This window comes from Melanotaenia boesemani, chromosome 4 (assembly GCF_017639745.1).
Source record: "Melanotaenia boesemani isolate fMelBoe1 chromosome 4, fMelBoe1.pri, whole genome shotgun sequence".
Taxonomy (NCBI): Eukaryota; Metazoa; Chordata; class Actinopteri; order Atheriniformes; family Melanotaeniidae; genus Melanotaenia; species Melanotaenia boesemani.
This window is the reverse complement of record NC_055685.1, coordinates 29,503,911-29,528,802: the sequence shown is the minus strand read 5'-3', so window position 1 is coordinate 29,528,802 and position 24,892 is coordinate 29,503,911. Positions and strand designations below refer to the sequence as shown.

General features: G+C 39.6%; 1 protein-coding gene across 1 annotated transcript; it reads right to left on the bottom strand.

The window, feature by feature from the left end:
• Positions 1-1,241: 1,241 nt before the first annotated feature.
• LOC121639040 (lysyl oxidase homolog 4) lies at positions 1,242-24,139 on the bottom strand. The gene is made up of 15 exons (XM_041984203.1): positions 24,035-24,139; positions 22,932-23,200; positions 22,190-22,851; positions 21,314-21,525; positions 11,761-11,799; positions 11,428-11,635; positions 11,102-11,282; positions 9,498-9,652; positions 9,217-9,384; positions 8,512-8,674; positions 7,098-7,341; positions 6,151-6,266; positions 5,821-5,957; positions 2,298-2,409; positions 1,242-2,177 (listed from the first exon to the last, which is right to left on the bottom strand). Exons 2-15 carry the CDS (start codon positions 23,197-23,199, stop codon positions 2,107-2,109), a joined length of 2,736 nt encoding a protein of 911 aa, XP_041840137.1. The 5' UTR covers position 23,200; positions 24,035-24,139; the 3' UTR covers positions 1,242-2,106.
• Between the last annotated feature and the right edge of the window lie 753 nt (positions 24,140-24,892).

Sequence of the window (24,892 nt, the reverse complement as noted above, 5' to 3'; positions counted from 1 at the left end):
TTAGTCAGATTCAAGTTATTTTTGTGACCATTGTGAGTTTTTCTTTAATCAACCAAAGGGTTCCAACGTCTGTCGAGTAGAGTCTGTCTGGATGTGTAGCAGTATAAAACTTAAATCATGAATTGTATATTTGATTGTGATGCACCCCAGTAATTAGATAACATTCCTTAGAAAGTGAAAAGAAACTGCCAGTTTGTTCTTGTGAAATCTTTTCACTGGGAGCACTCCTCAACAATGTGGGTGTACTGGTTTAATGAAAGGTAGGACTTAACAGAAAGTTTTTCTGATTGGGTCATCTGGGATTCTTGTGTTTCAAGGCTGGTGGGAGGAGACTCGATGAGGGGGTTCTGTATCAGGATGTCAGTGATCTAAACCAACTTATGACCCACTCAGATGGTATGTGGGGGGGGGGGGGAACGAATGAATGATATGAAGAGGGGGGCGAAAAGTTGAAATGGGGTAAAGGATTAGCAACATGGTTGGATGAAGGAGGGGAAAAAAATTAAGGATGAATGGGTGAAGGATGGTGAGGATGGACAAAGTAAGGAATGATGGATGATTAGAGAAGGGAGAAATGATGAATGAATGTGAGAAAGTGAGAATGTATGGATGGATAAGGGAGAGAAGCGAATGTATGAATTGAAGGTAAGGGATGAAGATGATGAATAGATAAGGGAGGGAAGAATGGGTGAATGCATGTGGGAGGGAAGAAAAGATGAGTGAAGGAAGTGTAGAGAAGGATTAAAGGATAAACAGGTGAGGGAAGGTGAGGATCGACAAAATAAGAGGATGGACGGATGAGAAAAGGGAGAGAGAATACAAGGATTAATGAAAATGGGAGGGCGAGGATGTATGAATGAACAGATGGATGGATGAGGGAGAGAGAAGAATATAAATGATAAATAACTGAAGAATGGCAGATAGATGAGAAAAGAGAAGGAAAAACAGATGGATGGGGAGGAAGGTTGGAAGGATAAATGAATAAGGGCGGAAAGAGGAGATGGATGGATGAGAATTGGGAAGAATAAATGGATGAAGGATGAATGAGGACCAGGATTCAGTAACACTGCTTTCATCCGACCGTCAAACATGCACAGGGCATGGGATGAATGAAACGAAATATTTCTAGCAAAGTAGCAAATTTCCTAAATCCTCTGCAGAAGTTGTAACTTTAGCTTTTATTTTTCCACCTCAGAAAAATCTGCAGTCAAATAATCAATCGTCAAATGACCAAACAGGTTGTCAGTCTGACATTTATTCTTTCATTACCATTACCAAGTACTGTTAAGCGCAATGCCGCAAGTACAACCAGGTCCCATCTGTTGTCACCAGGCCAAGCACAAACAAAATAGAAGTAGTTATCATAATAAAAAATGAACAATACAAACAAGTTTCATCTTCAAAGTACATTAAAATTCTGTATAAATTAGAGACCTGAAGAACAATATTCCAAAGAGGTAATATAAAACTGTACATGACAATACATTTGCAATACATTACAATATTTATTCAAAATAAGGCAAAATAGCACCATGAGATAAAAAAATCTAATTTTAAACCAAACAACACACAGTTATGACAGTAAAAACACACAGTTGTGACAGTAAATACTGGACAGGAAAAGCAGTTTTGTACATGATCGTGAGCTGTGTTGGTGTTACATGGACAGTCTGGTGATCTGTAACTATTCTTCTCATGTGCCTTCATTGCCATGTTAACTGCGGTTATGTCTCAAAGTCATTCAATCACTAAAAAAAACTAACAATATGAGACTAATTTTATGAAATGGGAACTACTCTAATGTTTATCATACATCGTGGTGACAGAATGTTTGTGACTTTGGTTTACTTTTTGGTCTTTTTCAAAATTTCCTCCTTTTTTCTTCTAACAGTTGCAGAAAATGCTGACTGGTAATCAGTCAAAGGATCCTACAAACACATTATGTTGCATAAAGTCCCTCCCAAACTTTCCCATCTAATCCGTTCTGACCATCGTCTCTCTGTTTATTGGCATGCCATTGTCATTCACCCTGCCTTCCGCTGACATTTTGAGGTGTGGTGAAGAGTTGTACAGTTGTTCTGCTCTTAAATCTAGGCGCTCCTTAATTCACAGGAAGTTGTTGGAAATCTGACGTTGGTGGTCAAATAAGTCCTCCGCCTCAGCGCTGTAAGCATCACCTGATGAGAACAGAAAAAGAGGAGATGGAAAAACTCAGAAGCAAGCAGATGAGTTCTGGTCATTTATTAGAATTGAGAAGATTTTATTTAAATTAAATAAAAATATAAGTGCTTCAGTACCTGCATGGCAGCTGAAGAGGTAAACCCGCGCTCCGTCGTATTTGCAACGACAACGCATCACATTGTTCTGGAAATCTGACTCGGCCATGTCTAAGGTAGGGTTGACCTCCACCTGCACGGAAAGAGAGATGAGATATAAGATGAAAATGAAGTTAAAGTCATTCTTCAGATACCTTCTCAAGCTCTTTCAATGGGGTATTGAGGTATTCTCAGGCAAATATTCTGTTTTCTCCTTCTGGTTAAACCTGCTGAACTAAGCCCCTCCTGTAAGGATGTGCTCCTTGCTCAGATCATGTCCAAAGGAGACTTATGTCCACAGTCCTACTTATGTGAGGAAATTTGTAATTGTCTCCACAATCCTCCTCTCTCTCCTTTTTTTTTTTTTTAACCACACAGGTAGTGAGCATTGGTGAGACAAGACAAGAGTAGCTTCACTGGCTGTCAGTCTCCTACTCCCGCAACCATAATGCAAACCGGTGGTCATAGTTCTGTGATGCCAACAAATGATCAAATTATCTGCGAATAGACAATCCTAACCACAGAACTGAGCTGTACACCAGCTGCTTCGACAACTTGAATCGATGTGCATGGAAGGTAGAACTGAATCAGTAACATCAGTGAGATGGCAGCACTAGAAAAAACCACTGTGATGAGCCCAGTAAGACATTTTCCTGCAGAATACCAAGAGAGAGAACATCAGTCCAAGCTCACTTTTTCTGTTTTAGTGTTTGTGCATATAAAGGTCTCAGTTCATCTGTTCAGGTTCAGTAAAAACGAACATTATATTTTTTGGGAAACTTAATTTTTTCCCTTTAATATTTGTTAGAAACAGAATTCTAATCTGGGTTGAAATAATAACCATCAAGAGGAATAGTTTACCACTGTTTATTATGAAATTAACTAAGAAAAATTACAAAGATTATATATATATATATATATATATATATATAAAAACTAATTTAGGGAACTGTCACTTCAGAACCAAAACCAGTCTGAGCGGTAACTCCAGAGGACCTTTTATTGGCTGTTTTATCCAGCACATCATTAGAAATCATCAAGCTTTTTTAAATCTGAATCTTCTTGTAGAAAAGTATAAACTGACCAGGTCATGTGTCTCCTGACTGAATGACTGGCTATTTGGGGAAATATACTTATTATCAAATTGTGTATTCAAAATGAAGTTAGAAGTAGGAGAATAAGCATAAAAACTAGAGCCAGGAAAGAGTGGATGTATGTGTGGGATTATGTTTTTTTCCAGAAGAAGTGCCATCCTGGTGATTCCCCTTCTTTTGCCTGACAAAGTAACTTCCAGTCTGGACTAAAAACTTGTAGTTCAGACAGTTATGTTCAGACAGCCAGTTTTTTCCAAGCGATGCAACCAAGAACCCACAAGACTATTGTTTTCTCCATTTCTATATGACCTATGATGTATAAACTCAACTTACACATGACATCACTTTCCACTGTTATCTCTGTGCAGAGGGAAAAAAAGATGAAGATGGTAGTTTAGAGTTTGCAGGCTATCATTAGACTGTTGCCATGGTTTGTTGTTTTCCACCCTGTCTGTCTGCGTGCCATGTATAAGAAAAGCACACAAATGAATTCTCCTTATGCACACATCAAACAGATAACTGGACCACATATTCAATAAAGCAGCCCAGTTTCATTTTTTACATACTGTTTAAATCATCTGGTTCCAATTATATTTATAGCCAACCATTTAAGATGAGAAATATACATAACTAAATCTTTTTTTCCCTTAACATTTTAGGCCAAATTTAGTATCAGGAACTTCATATATTCTTTATAATATTGCAAGCTGAGCATGACGAGTGAGTTCAGTGTGCATTTTATAGTCCCGGTGTAAAACATAATATTAACTTGGTGGCAGTAGATGCCCTTTTAAAAGCTCTTGTAATAATGTGAAACAAAGGGTGCATAGCCTGTTTTACAGAGCAATGAAAGGCTGTCACTGTCATGTAAAAGACTGTGAGGTTATGCAGCTGATTTTTAGATGCTGGCGCAATCAGAAGCAATCAAGTGGAGCTGGACGTGACTCATCAGCCTTAATGTATGGTCCTAAAAATGGCTGCCACCCTGTGATGCCTGGTAAAGAAAGAAAAACACCCAGCTGCATGAAAGACGAGCAAGCATCTACGCCCTCTTTCAGCCGCTCGCTTCTTACAACAGTTTATAAGAAGCTCATCTACTGTTGCACCACAATCGAGACCACAAAATGCTGCTGGGTCCCGATGTGTTGGTAATCCTGCATCTCTGCTTCGTGACACGCATGTCACATGTCTGCAGGCTCATTCAGGGAAGAGATACCCCTCCTGCATATAGTTTGCATTCAGTCCACGTATGCAAGTCTAAACATTTTGATTTCATGCAAACACTCAGAAAATAATTAGAAACAGTAAACATTGCTGAGCTGCTGCCACTGCGCTGACAGGAATAAATGGAAGAAATGACAGAGAAGGAGGCCAGATGAGTCAACAAAGCAGATCGAATGTGCTGGAACAGACGGGACGAGTTCTAGTTGGAAAACTTGTAGGAATGCAAAGTGCTGACAGGGTTTTACTGCTGCCATAGGTCCACTTTCTGACAGCGTGCACTAATAGCAGGTCTACTTTCTATTTAAATCCAGTTTAAATTCACTTTCCTTAAATACACACACACACACACACACACACACACACACACACACACACACACGCACGCATGCACACACTCAAAAATACATACATACAGTACACCTGAATGAATGGAGACACAGCCAAGAACCATTTAGCTAAAATTACAGTCTTTTAATAGTGCTTTTTATCTCATGTTTGCTTTCAGATGTTGAAACAACCCTTGATTTTGCTGCTCTTTGCTTTCATTCCTGATCTAAGCTGCAACCAAGAGCAATGGTGCTATTTCACCATTGAGATTACATTAGGATTACTTTAATTCTACTTCTTTTTTCCTCTTTAAACTAATAGAACCACGACTGCTGCAGATAGCTGACAGCCCAGCCTCACAAAATAATATACAAAAAATATTTCTGTCCACATGTGCAAAACATAATGTCACACAAAGGTGTAGAAATCAGGAATCGTGCAACTGAATTAAAATCTATTTACTTACTAAAACCAGACTGATTTTGTATTCTACCTTCAAAAATATCCCTGTTGTGTACAATCACATTTGTGATAATATAATATAATATAATATAATATAATATAATATAATATAATATAATATAATATAATATATACTTAAATTGCAGTTAATTTGTAATTTATAAAGATGATTCCCCTGACACACAAAGGGAAGTTGAAAATGTAAATATTTTAAAGATTTAGTTTTATGTAATGCAAACATAGGCATGCTATGGTTTTACAAACTAGTATGTTATTATTTCAGAGCTGAGAAAGTGTAAATTTTACACTGCATACTTACATTTTGGTGTAAGAATGCACTGTAGACTACAACCCACTGCAACACTTCACTTTGTTGGACTTTTTGGAAATAGACTGACCTGAAAGATGTATTCACCGGGTCGTATGTCTGTGATGTCGATCCACTGGCAGTCAATGTCATGGCGGTAAGTGTCCCAGCAGCCCACCGTGATACCCTGTTGTCCCATGTTGTAGCAGGCATATCGCTTATGAATACCTGAAAGAAACAAAACAGTATAAAACATATAAAAAGGGATGTAAAAACAAACAAAGAGTGTGGAGGTGTATGTGTGGGAAGTATGTAGCTTTGATTGTTTGGGTTCATTTAAGGATTCCAACCTAAAGAGCTTTGCACAAACTAAAAGTCTTGCAGAGAAGATTTATGTAATTAATCTATAATCATGTCTTACCATCAGGGCAGTAGGTGTCTTCCAAACAGAAGCTGGCTTTGTGACCTTCAGCCACCTTTGTCCCATTGAGAGTGAGCAGATCGTAGTGGGTGAAGACCTCGATGCTGTGGTAGTGTCTGCAAGTAATGCATGAAGTCAAGAATTACTTTATAAAGTTAAGAAAAAAAAAAAAAAAAAGAAAATAAAAAAAAAAGATTTCCACTGAATGTGCTGTGTTTTTCCTTATCTGCATAATTTTCTCAGGAAAAACACTATTTGTTTGAAATATGGCAACCATAAATCTTGCCATGGTTCTCTGTAGGCGTCAGGGAGTCAACAACTGGGAAAGCTCAACGGAATCGACGGATGTCAGTTTGGTGCTGCTTTTCCTGTCATCCCAGAACCTTTCCCAGGACAAATGCTACCAAATGAAAGTCAAACCATGGGTTTGCTGGTTGAGGAGGTAGTGATTGGATTACGGCTGTGCTCCTTGATCTAGGACACTGAACCACAACCGCTGAGATAAGAAGCCAGGCTTCTGCTCTGACTGCATTCATGGCTATGAATGTAACAGTTGGGTAAACAGTGAGGAGGATGTTTATTGTAAACTTCATTTTGGAGTTGTTTATCGTGTTAAATAACAGACTTTTCTATGTGTTTGACTATTTATAGTCCAGATCTAAAAAAAAAAAAAATCAAAACTCGTGCTGGGCTCAGGATATTTTATTTCACAAAACATAAGTTGCCCTTCATCTTTGGCAGCAGACACTTAACTTATTGACCTCTGGTAACCAGGACTGATCTGAAATGCTTATTTATCTCATTTTTTCCATTGTCTCTTCTGTGTGCAGGGCAAGGTGAGGGATATTCTGCTGGTTGTAATTTAAGTTCTACACTCTGTTCCTTTAAAAAAAACTCTTATGATAGACATTGCAACTTTAAGGAAAACTTTTCTGTCTCAGTTTTACCTGTGACACTGGTGCCATGTCCAGCTTTCCCTGGAGGCCCGAGGTCGGAAATCGGCACGACCCATGTTCATGATGCGTGAAGAGAAGCGCAGCAGGCGGCGGTGTCCGTACGGCCAGTTCATTCTGGCTGCAGAGGAGGACAGGCAGTTCTCCTCGTTAGCACATGTCAGCAGGTGGAGAGGTCGATCCTCCAGGTAAGCAGTCTCTTGGACAAGCTGGGCATCCACCACGAGGTCAGGAGCAGCTAAAGGGAAAGAGAATTTATTAAACAAACATTCTTCCATTCTTGCATTGAATATTAAACTGATTTTTGGGGAAGGATCTTCATTAACTGCAGTAGTTTGGATTCTGTTCATTGGCAAAAGCAAACCTGAAGTGACTGTTTGAAAAGCCAGAAGAAATAAAGGCAAACCAGATGCTTTTAAAGGGAGTATAAGCTACACTGTCTGTTTGGATAAAAGGATAAAGGATAAAAAAAAAAATCACTGCGGTGGACATCCACAACATGACAATGGAGGCAGCTCTTCTCCAGAAATGATTATTATCTCTAAAGGTTTGGAAAATGATAACAGGGAAGATGTAAATCAGTCATAAGAATTTCTTTGCTGGTTCATACTGGAAACATCAGGTGGATCATGATGTTTAAATCTTTGTCTGGCCAGGTGCAGCTTGTGTAGATCAGACCTTCAAAAAAAAACCACCCCTTCAAGCATAAAAGCTTTCTCTGGAGTAAAGAAAGTTGTTTATTTATATTTTTACTGTTTGTATCTGTCTGTTCTTATTCAAATATACTAAATGCACATCAGAATGGCAGCCGCCCAAATTCTGCAGGTTTGGTCAAAGGTCTTCAAGTGTTACGCTAGTAACAGCAAAAGTTCAGCTGTTAGCCTCGAGCTGAATTTACGTGGGGTAAAGACGTTTGGTGAGCTTCTGTTTAACTGCAAAGCTCTGGTTTTCTTTAATTTCTGAATATTTAAGCCTTCTAACTGCTGCTAATCAGTTCATGATTTCAGACTATCTGTCTCTTAAATCTCTTAGAAATCTTGTGCAAACTCCAAATTTGGGAATATTTATGGCAATTTGAGGAAGAAGAGGATGTATTCTTGTCAGTATATCTAAAAGCTGCCTGGAGGGAAACTCATTACATCTGGTACAAACATTCAGTTGTACTCAAGCTTGAAATGACTAGAATGTAAAGTTAAGGTGTGATAGCAAATGGTCAAAGTTCATATCTGGATAAAAAATGGATATGAACTGCAGTTTTCATGACTTGTGGAGGCAAGCAAGTACAAGAGATTAATACAACATATAAATACTATTATGTAAGCTGATTTTAAAAGTATAAAAATGCAAAAATTCTGTTTCCATTTAGCTTTAAAATTCCTGTTAATGTATTTGTTGGTTTTGGACTTACTCTCCACGCATGTGACTCCTGCAGCCCGCCCATCTCCTCCTCTGGGACAGTAGACATGTGCATTTCTGCGACACTGTTGGATAGACATCTCAGTGCCGATGCAGTGAGTCCCACTCAGCACCACTTCATTGGCATTTGAAGATCCTGGCCAGAACCAGGTTTCCTGTACAGTGACACAAGAAGAGAGCACAATCATGTACAAAATCCACTGGAGTTTTTTTGTTTGGTTGTTTAAAACTCCTCTAGATACCTTCCGGAACAACATGAAGAAGATATGTAAAAGAAAAAAAATACATTGGGCTTGGGGGCATATAGCAGCCTTTGCAGTAAACACTAAAACCCATTTTTATGGGTGCTATCAGTACACATTATCACATTTTCCACTCTTATTCACAATTTTAAAACTGCCTGTTAAATGTTCCAGCAGCCCCCCTCAAAACACATTCAAGCTGCCTTTTCCATGCACCATTCTATTTTCAGTTTGTTTGCACTGTGAATTTCCCCCAATCTCTCTTCGCCTCACTTTCCCTCTTTTATTTTCAGTGCACTGGAAGTGGACGTTTGAGAAGCCTGTAATTACCTCAGGCCTTGGTAATAACACAGCACAGACACACAAACGGCAGGATGGAGAGATACACAAAGAACAAAAGTTCAAACACAGAAAAAGACGGTCACAGAAGAAGCTTTTTTTTTTTTTTTTTTAACCTGGTGAGCTCTTGAGGCGAAGCCCAAACCAAGCTGCCGACAGACCACCATGGCCTCAGTCAGGCCCCAGTTCTCGCTGCAGACCGATCCCCAACGTTTGACACCTCCGACCTCCATCAGCACTTCCACGCGGCCCTCTCCACGGTCTCTTCCTCCTGTCAGACGCACCTGAATGTATAGAGAGGGAATTTATATATTTGTCAGTGAAAGAATACTTGTGTTTATTTTTTTTTTGTTTTTTTTTTATGAAAAACAGTCATGGGTTAGTGTGTGTTTCTTACAGTGGTCTGCATGCCAGTGCTGGGCACATTGCAACGAACGGCCACATCTTGACTGTGTTTGCAGGTGTAAAGTGGCACCGGACTGTAGATACAGTCTGTAATTGACTTCTCCTTGCCTGTGCACTGGACGCTGTTCATGTGGATGGGACCAGTGCCTACAGAGGAAGGGCAGAGAGTGGCACTTGACTGATTGCCATTGAAAGACCACATGCGAAGAGATACTCTTACTCAGTCACACATAAAAGGCTCTAAAACCTGGTAACTGCAGCCACAGATGTCCACAGAAAGGGACTGAAAACCCAGATGTGGACCTAAGATGTGGCTCAGTCAGAGAACATTTTGCTTTCTAGACCAAAATAGATTCCAAATTGCAAAATGGAGAAAAATCTTTCAACACATCTTTGTTTGCGTAGGTGTATGAAGCCCAGGCAGAAGCCTGTAAAAGCCCTATAATTTGACCTTAAATAGTTAATGATGTCATCAAGCTTAGCTTCAGGTTGTCTTCTCTGACTGCATTACCAATGAGCCTTCACTTTCTTCTATATGCTCACACAGCTCATAAACAGGCCCGAAACATTAAAAACCACAATGCTGCATGCACACTCTTTATTCAGACCATATCACCTAGTTTAACAGAACCCTAAAAGTAGCACCGAGATGCTTTCCAGGATTTGCTTAATTAAGTAAAGTAGTGAGGAGGAGGTGCACCCACCATTAAAGGACATGCTATGTGCTTATTTAGGCAGAAAGATAATGGGAGGAAATGAACATGATTATGGAGCTACTGCTGAGGTATGGCACGAAAAATGAAAATAAGTAAGTGTGAGAAAGTGGGTTCTATGCTGCTTACTAAGAAAATGTTTATTGTTACTCTGCAACTGCCAGTACAGTATCCATATTTTCTCACCCACAACAAAAGCATTTCCATTACAATAACATCTGAATGTTTGCAACTACTTGGTGCTGATTGCCTGACATCCTGATTTCAAAGCTGAGCTAACTTTTCTCATTCCACAAGTTTATTTTTCAACAAAACATGCCATGCCGTTGTTTTGTTTCTTGGATCCTCCTAGCTTAGTTTACACTTTTGTAATTGGTCCTGAGTTGAGTTCCTCAACATTCAGCTGCTACAACAGAAGCAAAAATCAGGCTGTAATCATTTTCTCAGAGTTTATTTGTCTGTTCAAGTCCATGGAGTTAGAACGCTGTGTTCAACAGTCATTTAGACCAAGGGGTGTTTAGTCTAAAGGAATGTCTGAGTTAAACTGATCATGTTCTGGATGCATGAAGAACTTGGGCACCAGCTCAACATTGGTACCTTTTAGCACAAAATATTTTATCAAATCAGTGACTGGTAGTCTGTTTTTTAAAATTATGTTCTGTTTATTTTTTTTAAATGAGGTTATCTGCATACTTGGACCAAAAAGACAAATAAAGACAAAGTTAAAGTTTTGTTTCAACACTCAAGCATATCCCACAGTGACCTCCCAAGACACAAAGAACTAAAAGCTAAATTCATGTCTTCATACACCAGAAATACTTCAAAGTGCAATTTGACTGCATGCACACTATGTGTGTGGCCGTGTTTATATGTCTTATCTAACCTTGTCCCAGCTGAGCCCTGGTGAGAGCCTCTTTAGCTGTTCCAAAACCCAGCTCTCTGCAGACAACGCTGGCTGCAGTCATGTCCCACAGGTGGTCACACACGGTACCCCACTTGCCCTCTTTCAGGACTTCGACGCGACCCTCTCCGAGACGGGGGCCTGCCTTCAAACGCACGACAGGCTGGACAGAAAAAGGGAGAGAGTCAGAGAGAAATTGACTGACCTAAGAAGCTCTCAATGCAAAGCTGAGACAAAAAGTCACTGTGATTTAGATTTTAATACTTAAAAATCTCTATTTTTCAAATAAGACACTATAACACACTAACCGGCACAGCAGGTGGGGCAGGCGCTCTGCCATGATGTGTGAACTGGAATCCGGGAACACAACGGACCACTGCATGCATGCCCCCCCGGCATGGAACATCACCCCTGGGGAGGGACAGCTGGGCCTGACATTGCGTTAAGGATGCCTCCACTCCCTGACACAGCACCTTCTCCACCCAGTAACCCTTCTTACTGATCTGTGTCTTCAGGCTGGGAGGGAAATGAAGGGTGAATGAAAAGTGTGTGAAATGACACAACCAAAGTTTGTGGTTGGTTGGTTGAGCAAGTAGATAAAGTTAAAATTATCTTATCTAAGAGTCTAAAATTGATTTTACCTTGAGGAAGGATCAGCTAGTTTAGAGTCCCACAGTTTCCTGAAAGACAGAAAAAAAAATGACTGGAATTTTAAGAGTAACAACCACACAGCTTTACACTGAGTAGACTAAACAGCCAGCTGTCCTATACATTCCCACAATTTGCCCAGTCTCCCTTTCCCTCTTTAATCACCCTCCTCTCTCCTCTTTGACAGTCCCACCCTTTCATTTGGTCAATCAAACTCAAAATAAACAAAGTGAAACTACAAATATGAAGGAGGCACAACATGCTGAAATGGGAATTTGTGTCTTTGGTTAACCTTAGCCCTCAAGACAGAGACACAAAACAAGAAAAAAGGTAGATTTACAACATTGGATCATAAAACTTTTTCTTTCTTTCCTTCCAAACCATCCCCTTCATTTCATAATCTTTTTATGTCTTCCCATTCTACATTCATAGGTATTTCTGTTGTAATGTTTGTCTTGAAGTCTACAGCCAATGTCTGGTTTGAGGCATCCATGTGGAAAAAGCTGAAAGTATGAATAGGCTACTATACATTAATCCCTGCAAGTAGCCTTATTGAGGTGTGCCAACTCCAACAAGCTTTTTAAAACTGTGTCTAGTTTCATTTGTGCTACTCTAAACTAGAGTCACATCCAAAGGGGAAATAGTGTGTATACACAAAATGAGGCCCCCTAAATCTGGACAAAAACCTCCATGCACACACATTAGAGCTGACCACTTGCATCAGCCAGTGCGACCACAGACAGGTGCAGTGTGACTGACGCCCTTTATGAATGAGTCTGCATAAAATGAGTCAGAACACCAAGTATAGAAAGGAGGAGAGTTTACTGCGTAACCAGATTCATGATGCAATTAAATATTTGGCAACCTAAAAAAAAAAAAAAAGACGGGTTTCCTTTCCAGAAGAACCAAAGTATCCAAGTATTTCAGTTTCAATTTCTGCAAATGTTTTTGAGGTTAGAAAGACTCCGGGAAAGGGCTTAAAAACAAAATAGAGAATCTTGAGCCAGAACATGAGCTTCACAAGTTGTTTACAATCTAACAAAAAGACCAAACTGAAGCGTTATTGAACAGCAGAAGAAACATCAACCTCATTCATAAGCACACACTGTCACAGGTTATTATTCTCTGACTTCTGATGCAGCATAGCATGAACAAAATTGAATTCATCCACAGTCTGGTGGATTAATCTACTCTATGTTCCTGTTCTCAACCAACAAACTCAAAGTGGCAAAAAAATACAAAATCCTAAATTCTTTTATAGGTGGATGTAAAAGGTTTTACACCATAAATGGCAATTTGTAAAACAAATACTAAGATTTATGAAGTTGACTGAAAAGTCCTTAACCATAAAACTAAATCTGAATCACATGAAAAAATACTTTTTTTTTATAACATTTTAATTAAAGTATATAATATGGATCAAATGGTTGTGTTAGCACAAATCTATTAAAACAAAAAGTCTTTTGGAACAATAAGAAAAAAAATGTTTGTTTTCCTGTGTGAGTTAAGCTGAATCAACCACAGATACGTCTTGGGAACATATGTAAATGTGTTCCTTATCAACCAGGGAAGACAAAACTCTTTTCATCTACAGTACAAAACATTGCATAAGGTTAAAAACTATTACAAAGCTGTCATGTTTTCCTCACTCTGTCGCCTTAAGAGATGCAGGTCAAGTTTTGATGCATGTCAGTGTTTAGTGTGTCTACATGGCTTCTTACATCCATACGCCTACTTTCAGACCTTACTAGTGCTCATTTGGTCATAAATGCTTAATAGGGCAAGGTGACACAAGGCACTTACCTTTCAAATGCAAATGGCTATGGATAGATCTTATAATTATTAATATAACTATAGGTCTACATGTAACAAAATAAATCATTAAGGAGTTGCAAAACTCAACATGGTTATATATTTGACATATTTTACAATTTATGGGTCACAATTCCCATCAGTTTACACGAATGCTGCCCTGCAGAAGACAGCAGCCTAAGAATACGTAGCTATCTCTCTTGGACTGTGACAATACCTTCAGATTATGTTTACAGTTCAGTTATGTCTGTTATACATTTTCTAGTGAAATTGGGGTATAAGAAGCCCTAATCTGGAGGTTGATGGGGTAAGGGTGGATAAATTCTGCAGACTTTTGTCTGGGAGACACAAGTTTGACCCCACTGTGACAGCACTCGCTTTTGGCACGGCTGTTCCAGACTCTGTCGTTCATGTCTTGTACGACTTTTTCTTTTTTCTCATAATCCACTCAGTCAGTGTTTAGTTGATGAAAGGTTGACAAGATAAATATTTTTGGAAACTCTGCATGCTCCTTATTAACTGTCTGAATGGGAAGATGTAGGAGCAACATCAGCCCCCCCCCCCCTCCTTTTTTAGCAGCAAAACTCTTTTACATGGATCTAAAAACACAAATCAGCAATTAAAAAAATGTCATAGGATGGGGCTTTTGTTACATTATTGCATTGTGAGACTTTTTGAAGTTATTATTTTGTCATCTGTCACTGAGGTTATAGAGTACAAAAGTATACATAATGTGAAAATCAACAAGTATACTTTTTTATTCAATTTTCCCTTGTTCTTCATTACTTGTTTTCCTCTGTCATTTGTCCTTCCCATCCTCCACACAATACTTATGTTTCTCTACAAAATCTCAAAACTTCTTACTCCCTGCCTTTCTGTCATCCTTCTTTCAACTGTCCTTTTTCTGTATCACACTTCTCTCAGCCACAAACATCTTGAGTTATAACCTCTGAGACATTAGTAACATACATATGGGTTCAACATACAGACGATGTGATGGGGTGGTTTCACCTTTTGACTGTAAATCTTTATGCAAGCTGTGATTGCTATATGCTTCTAACTGTCTCCTTGTCTCCTTTGTGTGCTTGCACCGTTTCAAGTGTTACATAACACAGTGGTAAATCAAAATGAGAGAGACAGACTGTGTGGGGGTGTTAGTTCATGGTTTGGAGGTGGGGAGGGGGGGAGGAGGGGTGAGAGTGCAACCCATATAATTGCCTGCTCTGCTCGGCAGTGTCTGCTTTGCGGTCCAGCAGTAGCATGTTGGTTCACACACACCAGACACAGAAATATGCACGTATATATATGCTTTCCCTGCCTTGTCTCTGTAAAAACAAAACCCTTTAAAACCACTGCTGTTACCCAATGTTACAAGTGCATGCTGGGAAACTGGGAAAATGAGTGATATAAGACCTTGTCTCTAACTTTTATAAGGATCGACAACTTCACAGGAAAAACCGAGGCATGTTCTTTTGGTTTTCAGAACTCTTTCTGAGGTGGTTGATGGGCTCTGTCAGGCTGAACACAGATTAACCCTTTAGATGCCAGACTTTTTAAAGTTTTAAGGCATACTGTAAATGAGAAAAAATGTTGAAACTGAACCAGCAGAAAAATTACTCATGTAATTTTGTGTTGTGGTATTAGAGGTTGGCAGCCGTATTAGATTCCATAACTTTTAATATATTAAGCGTGTTGATATATGTTGCGTGTTTTCTCTGTAATCCACTTTGCATCACTGACTATGAAGGATTCCTCACTCCGACACCGTATGGTGTCTTTCAAATGCATTTTCCTCATAAACTTTGAATAGAACACCCCACCCCACCCCACCCTCCCCTTTCCTCCCCTTTCCTCTCCTCCATTCCTCTTCCGTTGCATACCAGTTGGGAAACATTGAAGATTTACATGTCTGTCATCTAGAGATGGAAAGTGGTGACAGGTTTAACCTCTCTCTCTGAAGATTTGTTCTGCTGCTTGTCACAATATCCCAACTTTGGTTCTTAGAGGGTTAAAACTGATGTAAAGTAAAGTGTTATCTGTCTTGATTTGAAGGAAATGATGTGAACCACAGGAGCAAAAAGACTGTGATTACAGGACTCCCTCTAAATCATTTCAACCATGTGTGACTCTCACATTTCATAAAATACTAGTGTTTTTTTTTTTTTTTTTTTTTAAAACTGTCTGCACAATACCAAAAACCATATGGAAAAGAGAAGCTGACTGTCAGGAAAGGAGAGATAACCTGTTATTAAAGATTACTGCATGAATGCAAGGCTGTTTGACTGGAACAATCAGGCCAATTTGAGGACAAAGCAGACTACCATACTGACTCCACAACTGCCTGTCTGATGTCCCTGAACCTCAACTGAACGGTGAAAACTGAAAGGGGTCATAATGATGTACTTTCCATGAAAGCAGGGTTTTAGTATAACTGCCATAAATGCATTAAACTGGGCTTTTCAAAAGCCTGTTAGTCATGAGGGGTGAAACAAAGACCAGAGGGTGAAAGTAAATTGGAGGAACTGTCAGCCTCAAAGAGAGGGAATGTGATGAAACAACAGAGTTGGAAAATGAATTTAGCACTTGCCTTATGGGGGAGGATTTAAACATCTGTAAAAATGCGCTGAGCAACTTAACAGGCAGAGACAAAAGCAGTCACTCAAAAAAGACAAAAAAAGAACACAGCCACATGGATAGAGAGAGAGAGGCGCTGACTCAGCAAAGGGTGTACAACAGGTTCAACTGAGAACATATTCTAGATTTGGGAATTTCTCAGACCATAATCACAGCTGTTTAGAGGGCAAAGCAATATGTAGAAGATGTGATGAGAGGCATGGATCCAACACAGTAGGATTGTTTGTGAAACTCTCATGAAACTTGTTGCACTGGTTCATGTTGGGTTTTCTTTTTCAAGAACATGGACACAGAAATAGTTATATAGAGGAGTCAACTGTTGATGCCTCCACTGTGTTAGGCAGAGAGAGATTTTAAAATTGTCTTTCTTAAAAAAACCAAAAGATGTAAACTGGTGAAGCAGTTTTCATTTCGTCAGTGTGTTCGGCTCGTGCATAGGATAATAAAATCTGTAACAACAAATAGAGTCCCCACCTTGTAAACTGGTAAATTACTGTTCTAACTTTAAGTTTTATTTGTTAAGTGAATTCATAATCAAGACCTTAATTCCTCTTGAAGGACTGGTGCTAAGGATTGAATCATGCCACAGCTGCTACACTGCCAATCTATCAGTATAGCTAATACACATCTAAAAGATCCATACAATTCTTCCTCCTGGACAGAAAACGTCTATAAATTACTGTATTGGAATTAAATGCTGAGTGCAGCAGCCCTTCTATCGGACAAAAATCACATTAAATTAAATTAAAATAAAGACTACCTTAGTGCACCAAAAATTTAATACAATATGATGTTATTACAAGATTTTCCAAAATCTGAATTTGTTCTTGTGTCAGTATCACAAAGTATATTTTCAAACATAGTCTTGCAGCAAATCTTTAAGCTAGCTCAAAAGTGGTGGGAAAACTATTGAAACCTACAGAGAATATCAAGTTGATGTCATGCATTGTTGTTGTTTGGTAGCCATTCTGCATTCTTGTTTACTTTAGAGGCTGTTTTTGTATTCACAGACCTTGAATTTCTAACTTCTAACTTGCAAGCTGAAAACACCTGCTAAAGCAAACCAATGAAAGAGTTTCCCATTTAATGCAGTAGTGGATTTTTTTAGTGCTATAAGGGCTAAAACTTATTGGCCCAGTTACCATTGTTTTTGGATCCTAAACGTTCCTGCGGATTGTGTTCCATCAAAACAAGTTTACTACTTCGGACTGGACCACAATCAACGCCACACAAGAAGACAGAGAAACAGCGTTCAGGTAGTAAAAAAGTTGTGCCAAATTTTGTTGCCCCGACCACAGCATCCACACTGAAGTTCAGTGTTTGATGTTCCTATTGAAGCGTTGCTGTCCTGGAGCTGATTGAAACTGCAGACTCATTTCATACAGGGACTGAATGTTGACTAAACATATTCAGTCAAGAACCAGTTAACACCATTATCGAGACCGAGCAACATCAATTCCCTGTGGAGGTGCACTGTTGATATGGCTAATAAAAATAACTGATTAGCCATATCAACTGCAGCCTGATCCTTCTGGTCTTTCTTTACTAAATAAAATCTTTCTATAACCACCCATCTGTTTACTGGACAGAAATATTTACTTCAGTCATTTCCGACATAACTGGCTGGAAGCTGGCAAAAAACAAACAGCGTTCACGGCCTCGTTCAGTCCTTATGCTGGTTTCTGGCTCCACTCTTGGCAATGAAATGTGATGTTTCTCCAGATGGCTCTGAGGTGCTTTTCAAGGCTGTTGTTGTCTATGTTTGCAAAGATTTGGTTTGCATGATGGAAAAACACACAAGACCATTTCCTTGCTTTTGTTTTTATTAACCAGGTTTACTTCAGAGCAACTTAAGTAAAGATGAGCAGAATGATTAAAGGCTACTAATAGTACTTATTTTGATCCTCCCAGCTATACAAAAGTCTGGAGAGATAAACATTGATAGATTTTTATTATTAGATGGGGGAACTGAGGTGAAGCAGCTTGTATCCTGCTGCTGAGCAACACAACGCTGGCCATGAGGAGTAATTGCTGGTGACACAGATGGTAGAGGACTGGCTAGTGGTCAGTACAGTCGTTCTGTTAGTCGAGCCCTAAAAAGACCTCTGTGGGCAGACAGATGGACACGTGGAGGGGGTGTGTTTGTTTGTGTGTAAGTTTCCATGTGTTTGCTTGCATATTTGCGTGTATATATAGATTTTGGATGATTTTGGACATGGTTAGGCATGTATTAGCATACGGGTGTAAGTGAGGTGTTTGGTTTGTGATGGTATGTTTGTAAAGAATTTGAAGGTTCGTTGGAAATTTGTGTCCAAAGGTAGACGGATTAGCAGTTATGTTTTCAATACTTAACTCTATCACCTGTTTTGTCATTTTGCTTTCTTGAATATTTATTTTCAGAGGCATGGATAAATAGATATTTTTTTCAACAACCACTGTGTCATGCTGTTTTTATTTTTAGAAAACAACAAGAAATCAATAGTTTTATATTTGTTTTTAATATTATTAGCCAATTTATAAATTCATCAAGTGTAAAGATTTTACTGCTAGAACAGAAAACAGACTTTGCACAAGCTGATGTCCACATGGGGTTAGCATGAAGAGTTTTAAAGACAATGCAGACATATTTATGCTGCATTTTTATGCACAATGGAACTCACACACCAAACCTTACATTTAAAATAATGGAATAGAAAACACAACATCTTAGCCTTTATATCTTGTCTGAAGAGCAGAAAAAGAAACTTTGAGGCAGCCATGCTTTTTTCCTACGTGGTGTGTCAAATATACTAAGGTAAAAAAAAAAAAATGGCTATGTTGTGGTCTAACTTCCCATTTCTAAGGTTGAGTATATTGGACAGTGTATAGTAACACCTTTGAAGTCTGGATACTATCTTTTTAAACATTAGTTTTTAACTTCCTCCAGCAGAAATGTTTGGGCTGAATCTGGCCTGCTTTTAGCACTTATGGCTCGTCGTGGCACTGACAAGTGTTGTGTGGGCCAGAAACAAACTAGAAGCCAGTTGCCCACCTGGCTTATGGCAAGTCTCCTGTGGGCCACATGTGGCCCAGATGTCACAGAAGTCACTTATTGGCCTGGACGTGGATTATGGCAAGTATTTTGTTTGCCAGAAGTGGCCCTAATGTGGGAAGCCTTATGACTGTTTCCTTGTGGGCCAGATGTGGTGGTCATGTGACTGAGTTTTGGCTACCATGTTCACATTTAATCAACACTGTAAGTCAAGGCCAAACTGAAATGCACATTTACACCATATAGATCCCCATGTGGAACTCTCCATGCTGCCTGAGATGGCTTTGGCTGGGATTCAAGCGAATTATCTGTATCACATAACAACTGGCTCTGTTTTGGTCCCGTCATGTCTTTCAGTAGCCCAGTGGCTTTAAAATATTTAGATGGCACTGCCCTACCTGTAATGTTTTCTTTTTCATTATATGACTTTACTGAGTGAAACAAACACTGCAGTAGGCCACAACATAAAGTGTGGGATTATGTTAACACTGATGCCAGGCTGATATAACAGGCGTGTGCATTAACTATAATTTCTACCCAAATTTCAGAATACACATTTTCATGCACCTTGATTGTAACAACAGTTGGATTAACCCACATGTCTAAATCAAAATGAAAGTTTGATCAGAATGAGTCTGATCAGATCAGAATCTTGTGATTGGTATATTTGCATAAAGTTTTTATTCTGAACCGACTTTTCAATCTGAATACTTGTGTCTATGTAAACATGGCTACTGTAAAAAGAGTGTATTTTATACCTAACTGCATTCGTTTTCTAACCTTTACCAAGTGAAGTTACTTTGTACCAGGAAGTGACAGTGTGATCATAACTTGTGTTTATATGTAACCAAGGAACCAGTAAAATTATGTTTGTGAAAGTCACACTGTGAATGACTATACTATAGCCCTAACTATGATATTTTTTTCTAAACAGGAAGTGATTAAAGTCTTATTTATTTGTTGTGTAATAAACAGGATGTGTCTCAGAAGTGAAAAACCCATTTGCCCTCATGTCAGGGACACTTGGATGATTGAAAGCACTGTGTGTTGCTGGGCCATTCCACCTTCTCTTCTCTATGCAGACGTTGCGGCTTGTTAAACTCTAGACTAGCCAATGACATATGGCCCAATGTGAAAATGTTAAATCATATTTCCTGGATGGGACACTGATGAATGTAGTTTAAAAACAAATGTTATATTATGCATTTAAAATCAGTGAACAGTGAACTGAAAGATGTTCAAATGCACCAAAAACGTCAAGCTTTGTTAGTGTGTGATCCAAAGGTGAAAGTCTAACTTGTGTGAACAAAACAAAACAAAACCAAACAAAAAACATAGGTTATGATGGATTTGGAATATGAGTGTAAAGAAATTAAAATGTTTTATTTTTTTTAGTTAAATGGAGATCATCAGTGTCCCAGATGTTAGTGGAAGAGAAGCTGAAACCATCTATGAATGTAATTTGTTTGAAATGAAATATCATCTCTCATTTGCTAATCATTTTTACAGAGATAAATGCAGAAATCCACTGGCATAATGGTAAATCTGCTAAAGATCAGAAGAAGTGAGGCCTGGGTGGTTGAACACACCACCCAGTGTTAGGAAATTCTACTGGACACAGATGTGACTGCAGGTTTCTAAATTGTATACGATTAGAAGCTATGTACTGTAGGGGAGGTTTCATGCAACAACATACACCACGAGGATTATGATAATCTTGTAGTCTGGGTCTGACATTAATAACATATTATCCAGGACTATTTTAAACCTCTGAGTTGAGGCTCACTCAGTCAAAGGGGGAGACAGACCTGTCGGCCGGCTGGACTCGGATAATGCTACCGTGGAAATGTCATGCCAAGTGTGGTTATACTAATGACAGACATTTTGGTTAACCTCTACGACAGGGGAGCTAAGACCGCAATCCAGGAAAGGAGCTGGCTAACCTGTGAGGGGATGTGCAGTCCACTGCACTTCTCCATCCCTTTTATAAATACACAAACATCCATTCAGTAGCACTCTCTTTTGATATCGCCATACCCCTCTTTCACTGCCCACTCTCACATACTTACCTGTAGGCATTCTGGTCAAACGCTTCTGCTCTAGGAAATCCTAACATGCCACAAACAACACGGCTGCTTCTCAGGTCCCATCCCTGGTTGCACACGTGACGCCATTTCCCAGCATACTTCACTTCCAGCACTCCCTCTGTCACCAGACCCCCATTGTTGCTGGACAATACGGGCCGAAGACGAGCCTCCTCTAAGTGAATCCTCTCAGATCCCTGTCCATGAGAGAAAGTTATGTTTTAAGAGGTGAGTAATGGTTGATGATCCCAAACATGGCTGATGTGGAGTTTCTCTTATATATTTTTAAGACTTTTGCCTCAACTCTTTTCAACTAGCTTTTGTGATGTACAATGCAGATTTTTCATGAGCTAATCAACTTCATCACTCAACACATTAGCCTGTAGGTTAAATAAATAACATCAGACGGCACACGATCAAGACAAGAATAACACGAAAAGATAACACTCTTTAATCATCACACTCTCTAATCATCCATGTTTCATGACGTAGGCAGCAGGAAGGAAACTGACAGGAAACACTGAGTTTGCTAAATATGTCAGGATGATTAAAAAATAGCAAGAAAACATGACGTCTGTAAGTCGTACAAGACAAATAGACAAACAGAAGTGATAAATGGCTTAATTTCCTCTAATCTGATCCATTTCCTTCAGAAGAAGAGCCATTGGTGGTGTTTAAGATGAACTTCGGGCCCTGCTGGAGCACAAGGACTGGATCTGGAGAAGCTCTGGTTTTAGAAACCTCTTTAATTATACATGACTGCTGGCCTGTGGCTCTACAAATGACTCTTCTGTAAAAGTCTGCAGAAACTCAGAATGGGTGTGTTACATGGTTTTCGTGTGTCTATGTGTATGATTTTACCTGTGTGTGTTCATCAGTCTCCAGTCCCATGTCTGGGTAAACTGGGTCTGGTTCAACATGGTTCCCGCTGAGCTGCTGTTGCCTGTTGCTCCTCTCAGACTGGAGTTGGGAGAGTCTTTCCACCTGCCCCTCTGCCTCGCGTCTCACTGCCTGTGGACTGGTCCTCTCTGTCTCCTGTCTCGGCCTAAAAGCTGCACCGTTTGCCAGACGTGAAGGCAGCTGGTGTCCTCGTGGCAAAGCTGGGCTGGCCTGCTGGCTTGCTCTCGAACCGTCTCGATTCCTTCGCAAGATTTGGATCTCATGGCCGTTTTCCTGTGGGGAGAGGCTGCTGCGACGGGAGGAGGTTGGGTTGCGATGAAGGGCAATTTCGTGGCCTCTCCTAGAGTGGGAGCTGGTGTGGGCTGGTGGTGCAGGTGGAGCTGGAGGGGAGACAGACTGTCGTGGTGGATTCCCTTGTCTCTGCTGGTTTGGTTGTTGTCTTGAGGATGAATGCTGTTCTTCCTCTAAAGTAACAGGGGGGAAGCCAGGTCTCCTCTCTGGGCTGCAAATGATCCCTAGATCCTCAGCATGGGTGCAGTCATTGACTCCCCAGCCATTGGAGCGACACTCTGCAATTGAGAGCTCTGTGCCCTTACAGCGCACATTGTCTAACCAAATAAAACCTATTAAAAGAAAGGTTTGCAAGTTAATAAATCATGGGAAGAAAATAGTTAAAAATTTGTGAATTCTTAACAAGGTGTACCTTGTCCCCGGCCAAACTTGGCACTGTGCGCCCAGGTATAGCTGCTTTGATAACCCAGTTGGCGGCACAACACATTAGCAAGGTTAATATCCACCTCGTCATCACACACAGTGCCCCACGACCCATCATAGAACACCTCCACACGTCCCTCATTGGCACCGCGCCGACCTACGCCTGCAAGACGTACAAGGACCTCCTGTGCAGACAACTGAGGGGGGTGGAGGCACACTAGGATGAAGAGCGTTGACAGGTAGCTGAAGGACAGCATCCTGCAAGGTTGAAAAAGCAGAGTGAGAAGTCATGGAAATGTGGCATATAACAGAGGTAAGACAGACAAAATACTGAAGCTGGAGACCCCCTAATAAATATGCACGTGTTACCACAAAAATCCCAAAAATCATGCACAGCCATGGAAAGCAACATTCCGCACTAGCAAACATATAATTAGAAACCTCTCTTTAAACCCTAATGGGACACTCTGCAATGAAATGAAAGATTCATGTTTTTTCCCCTTTAAAATAATCATCATTTAAAAGACAGTTAGAGGCCAAAGAGACAGTCTGGACCAGTCGGGGCACAGGGAGTAATAACCAAAGCTAAAAGTAGCCTCTCCATCCAACCAACGGAAACTCTGGCTTTCCACAAACCCTCAAATTTAGCTGCTTGTATTTAACCAACAGACACAAATGCAAATAAACGCTGTCATAAAAATGTTCTCACACATAAATGAAGTAGCAGGTCTATGAGAGATGGTCTGGCTAATGAGCAATGATTAATCTAACTATAGTCTATTTCTATAGCTCTAAAAAACTGAGAAAATGAGAACTCTAAGAAGAGAAGATAACATTTTAAAGATGAGACACTTTAAAATGCATTCATCTAGAACTTATTCACATTCTACTTTGCATGCTTTTCTGCAATACAAATATACGCAACTAAAAGCTGCACTCTGCTTTAATGAGCTCTAAAGTGAAATTTGCTATAGGAGAGGTGAAAAAAGAAGAAATTACAGGGATTTTATTTCTCCATTGGTGAAAACAAACTGAGGGGTAAAAAGGAAATTGAAACAAAAGGTAAAGAAAAGCTGCTGAGGTGGAACTCACCTATCTGTTGATCTCACCCCGGAGTCACTGGGAGAAAGAAGGGAGAAAGAACTGTGTGTTTGGTCCTGGTGTCTCTCTATTCTCCTCTTCTCCCTCCTTTTTCTTTTTCTGTCACTCCCTCAGAACTGCTACTTCATCAATCCCTCCCATTTGATTCATTTAAACAGTTTTTTTTTCCTTTTTTTTCGTCTGGTCACGTTTCTCCTTTACATGACAGTCTGTCCTTCAAAGAAAATCTGGAAAAGGGGAAATTGACCACAGAAATCTAAATAAAGAAAAAAACGGACATTTATCAAGATATATAAAACTGAATGAGCTGTTTTCATCTTGGTGTTAACATTTATGTGATTGTGCAATAATTAAAACATCCCAGTTAAAACTAGTCAGCATATGCTTTGTCCTGTAGGAGGAGAACTTCTACACCATGTCACGTGCTTGAACTTAGTAAAAAGAAATGTGATTTTATAAGGATTGCTGCACTTATTCTCTCCTGATTTGCATATGTCTTTTTGTTTTCAATAAATGGATCTTTAGTTGTGTTTCAAAGTCTGGTCCCAGTCTCATAATGTGAAAGAAGTCACTTTCCTCTCAGGCTTGAGTACTTTTATTCCACCCAATGATTAAATTGTCTTAAATCACTTGCTTGTGCACACAGATTCACACATACACATGTGCACACACACGCACACACAAAGTCAGTCCTGGCACTGCACCATGCATTTAGAGAGAAACTACACATTTGAACTGAGCGTCTTCACATGAAGCTGAGTTTCATAACATCTTCAGTCGTGGCACCTCCTTCTTTGAAGCAAGTTCTGTCTAAGAATAGAGGTGAATGGTGCCTCAGTGAGCACTTGA

Excerpts from the sequence above, each read along its gene's own strand:
- LOC121639040 (XM_041984203.1), bottom strand. The coding sequence starts at position 23,199 with ATGCTGTCCTTCAGCTACCTGTCAACGCTCTTCATCCTAGTGTGCCTC. Across the intron at positions 11,800-21,313 it reads TTTGACCAGAATGCCTACAG|GAAACTGTGGGACTCTAAAC; the intron begins GTAAGTATGTGA and ends TCTGTCTTTCAG. Across the intron at positions 9,653-11,101 it reads CAGGGCTCAGCTGGGACAAG|GCACTGGTCCCATCCACATG; the intron begins GTTAGATAAGAC and ends CTTCCTCTGTAG.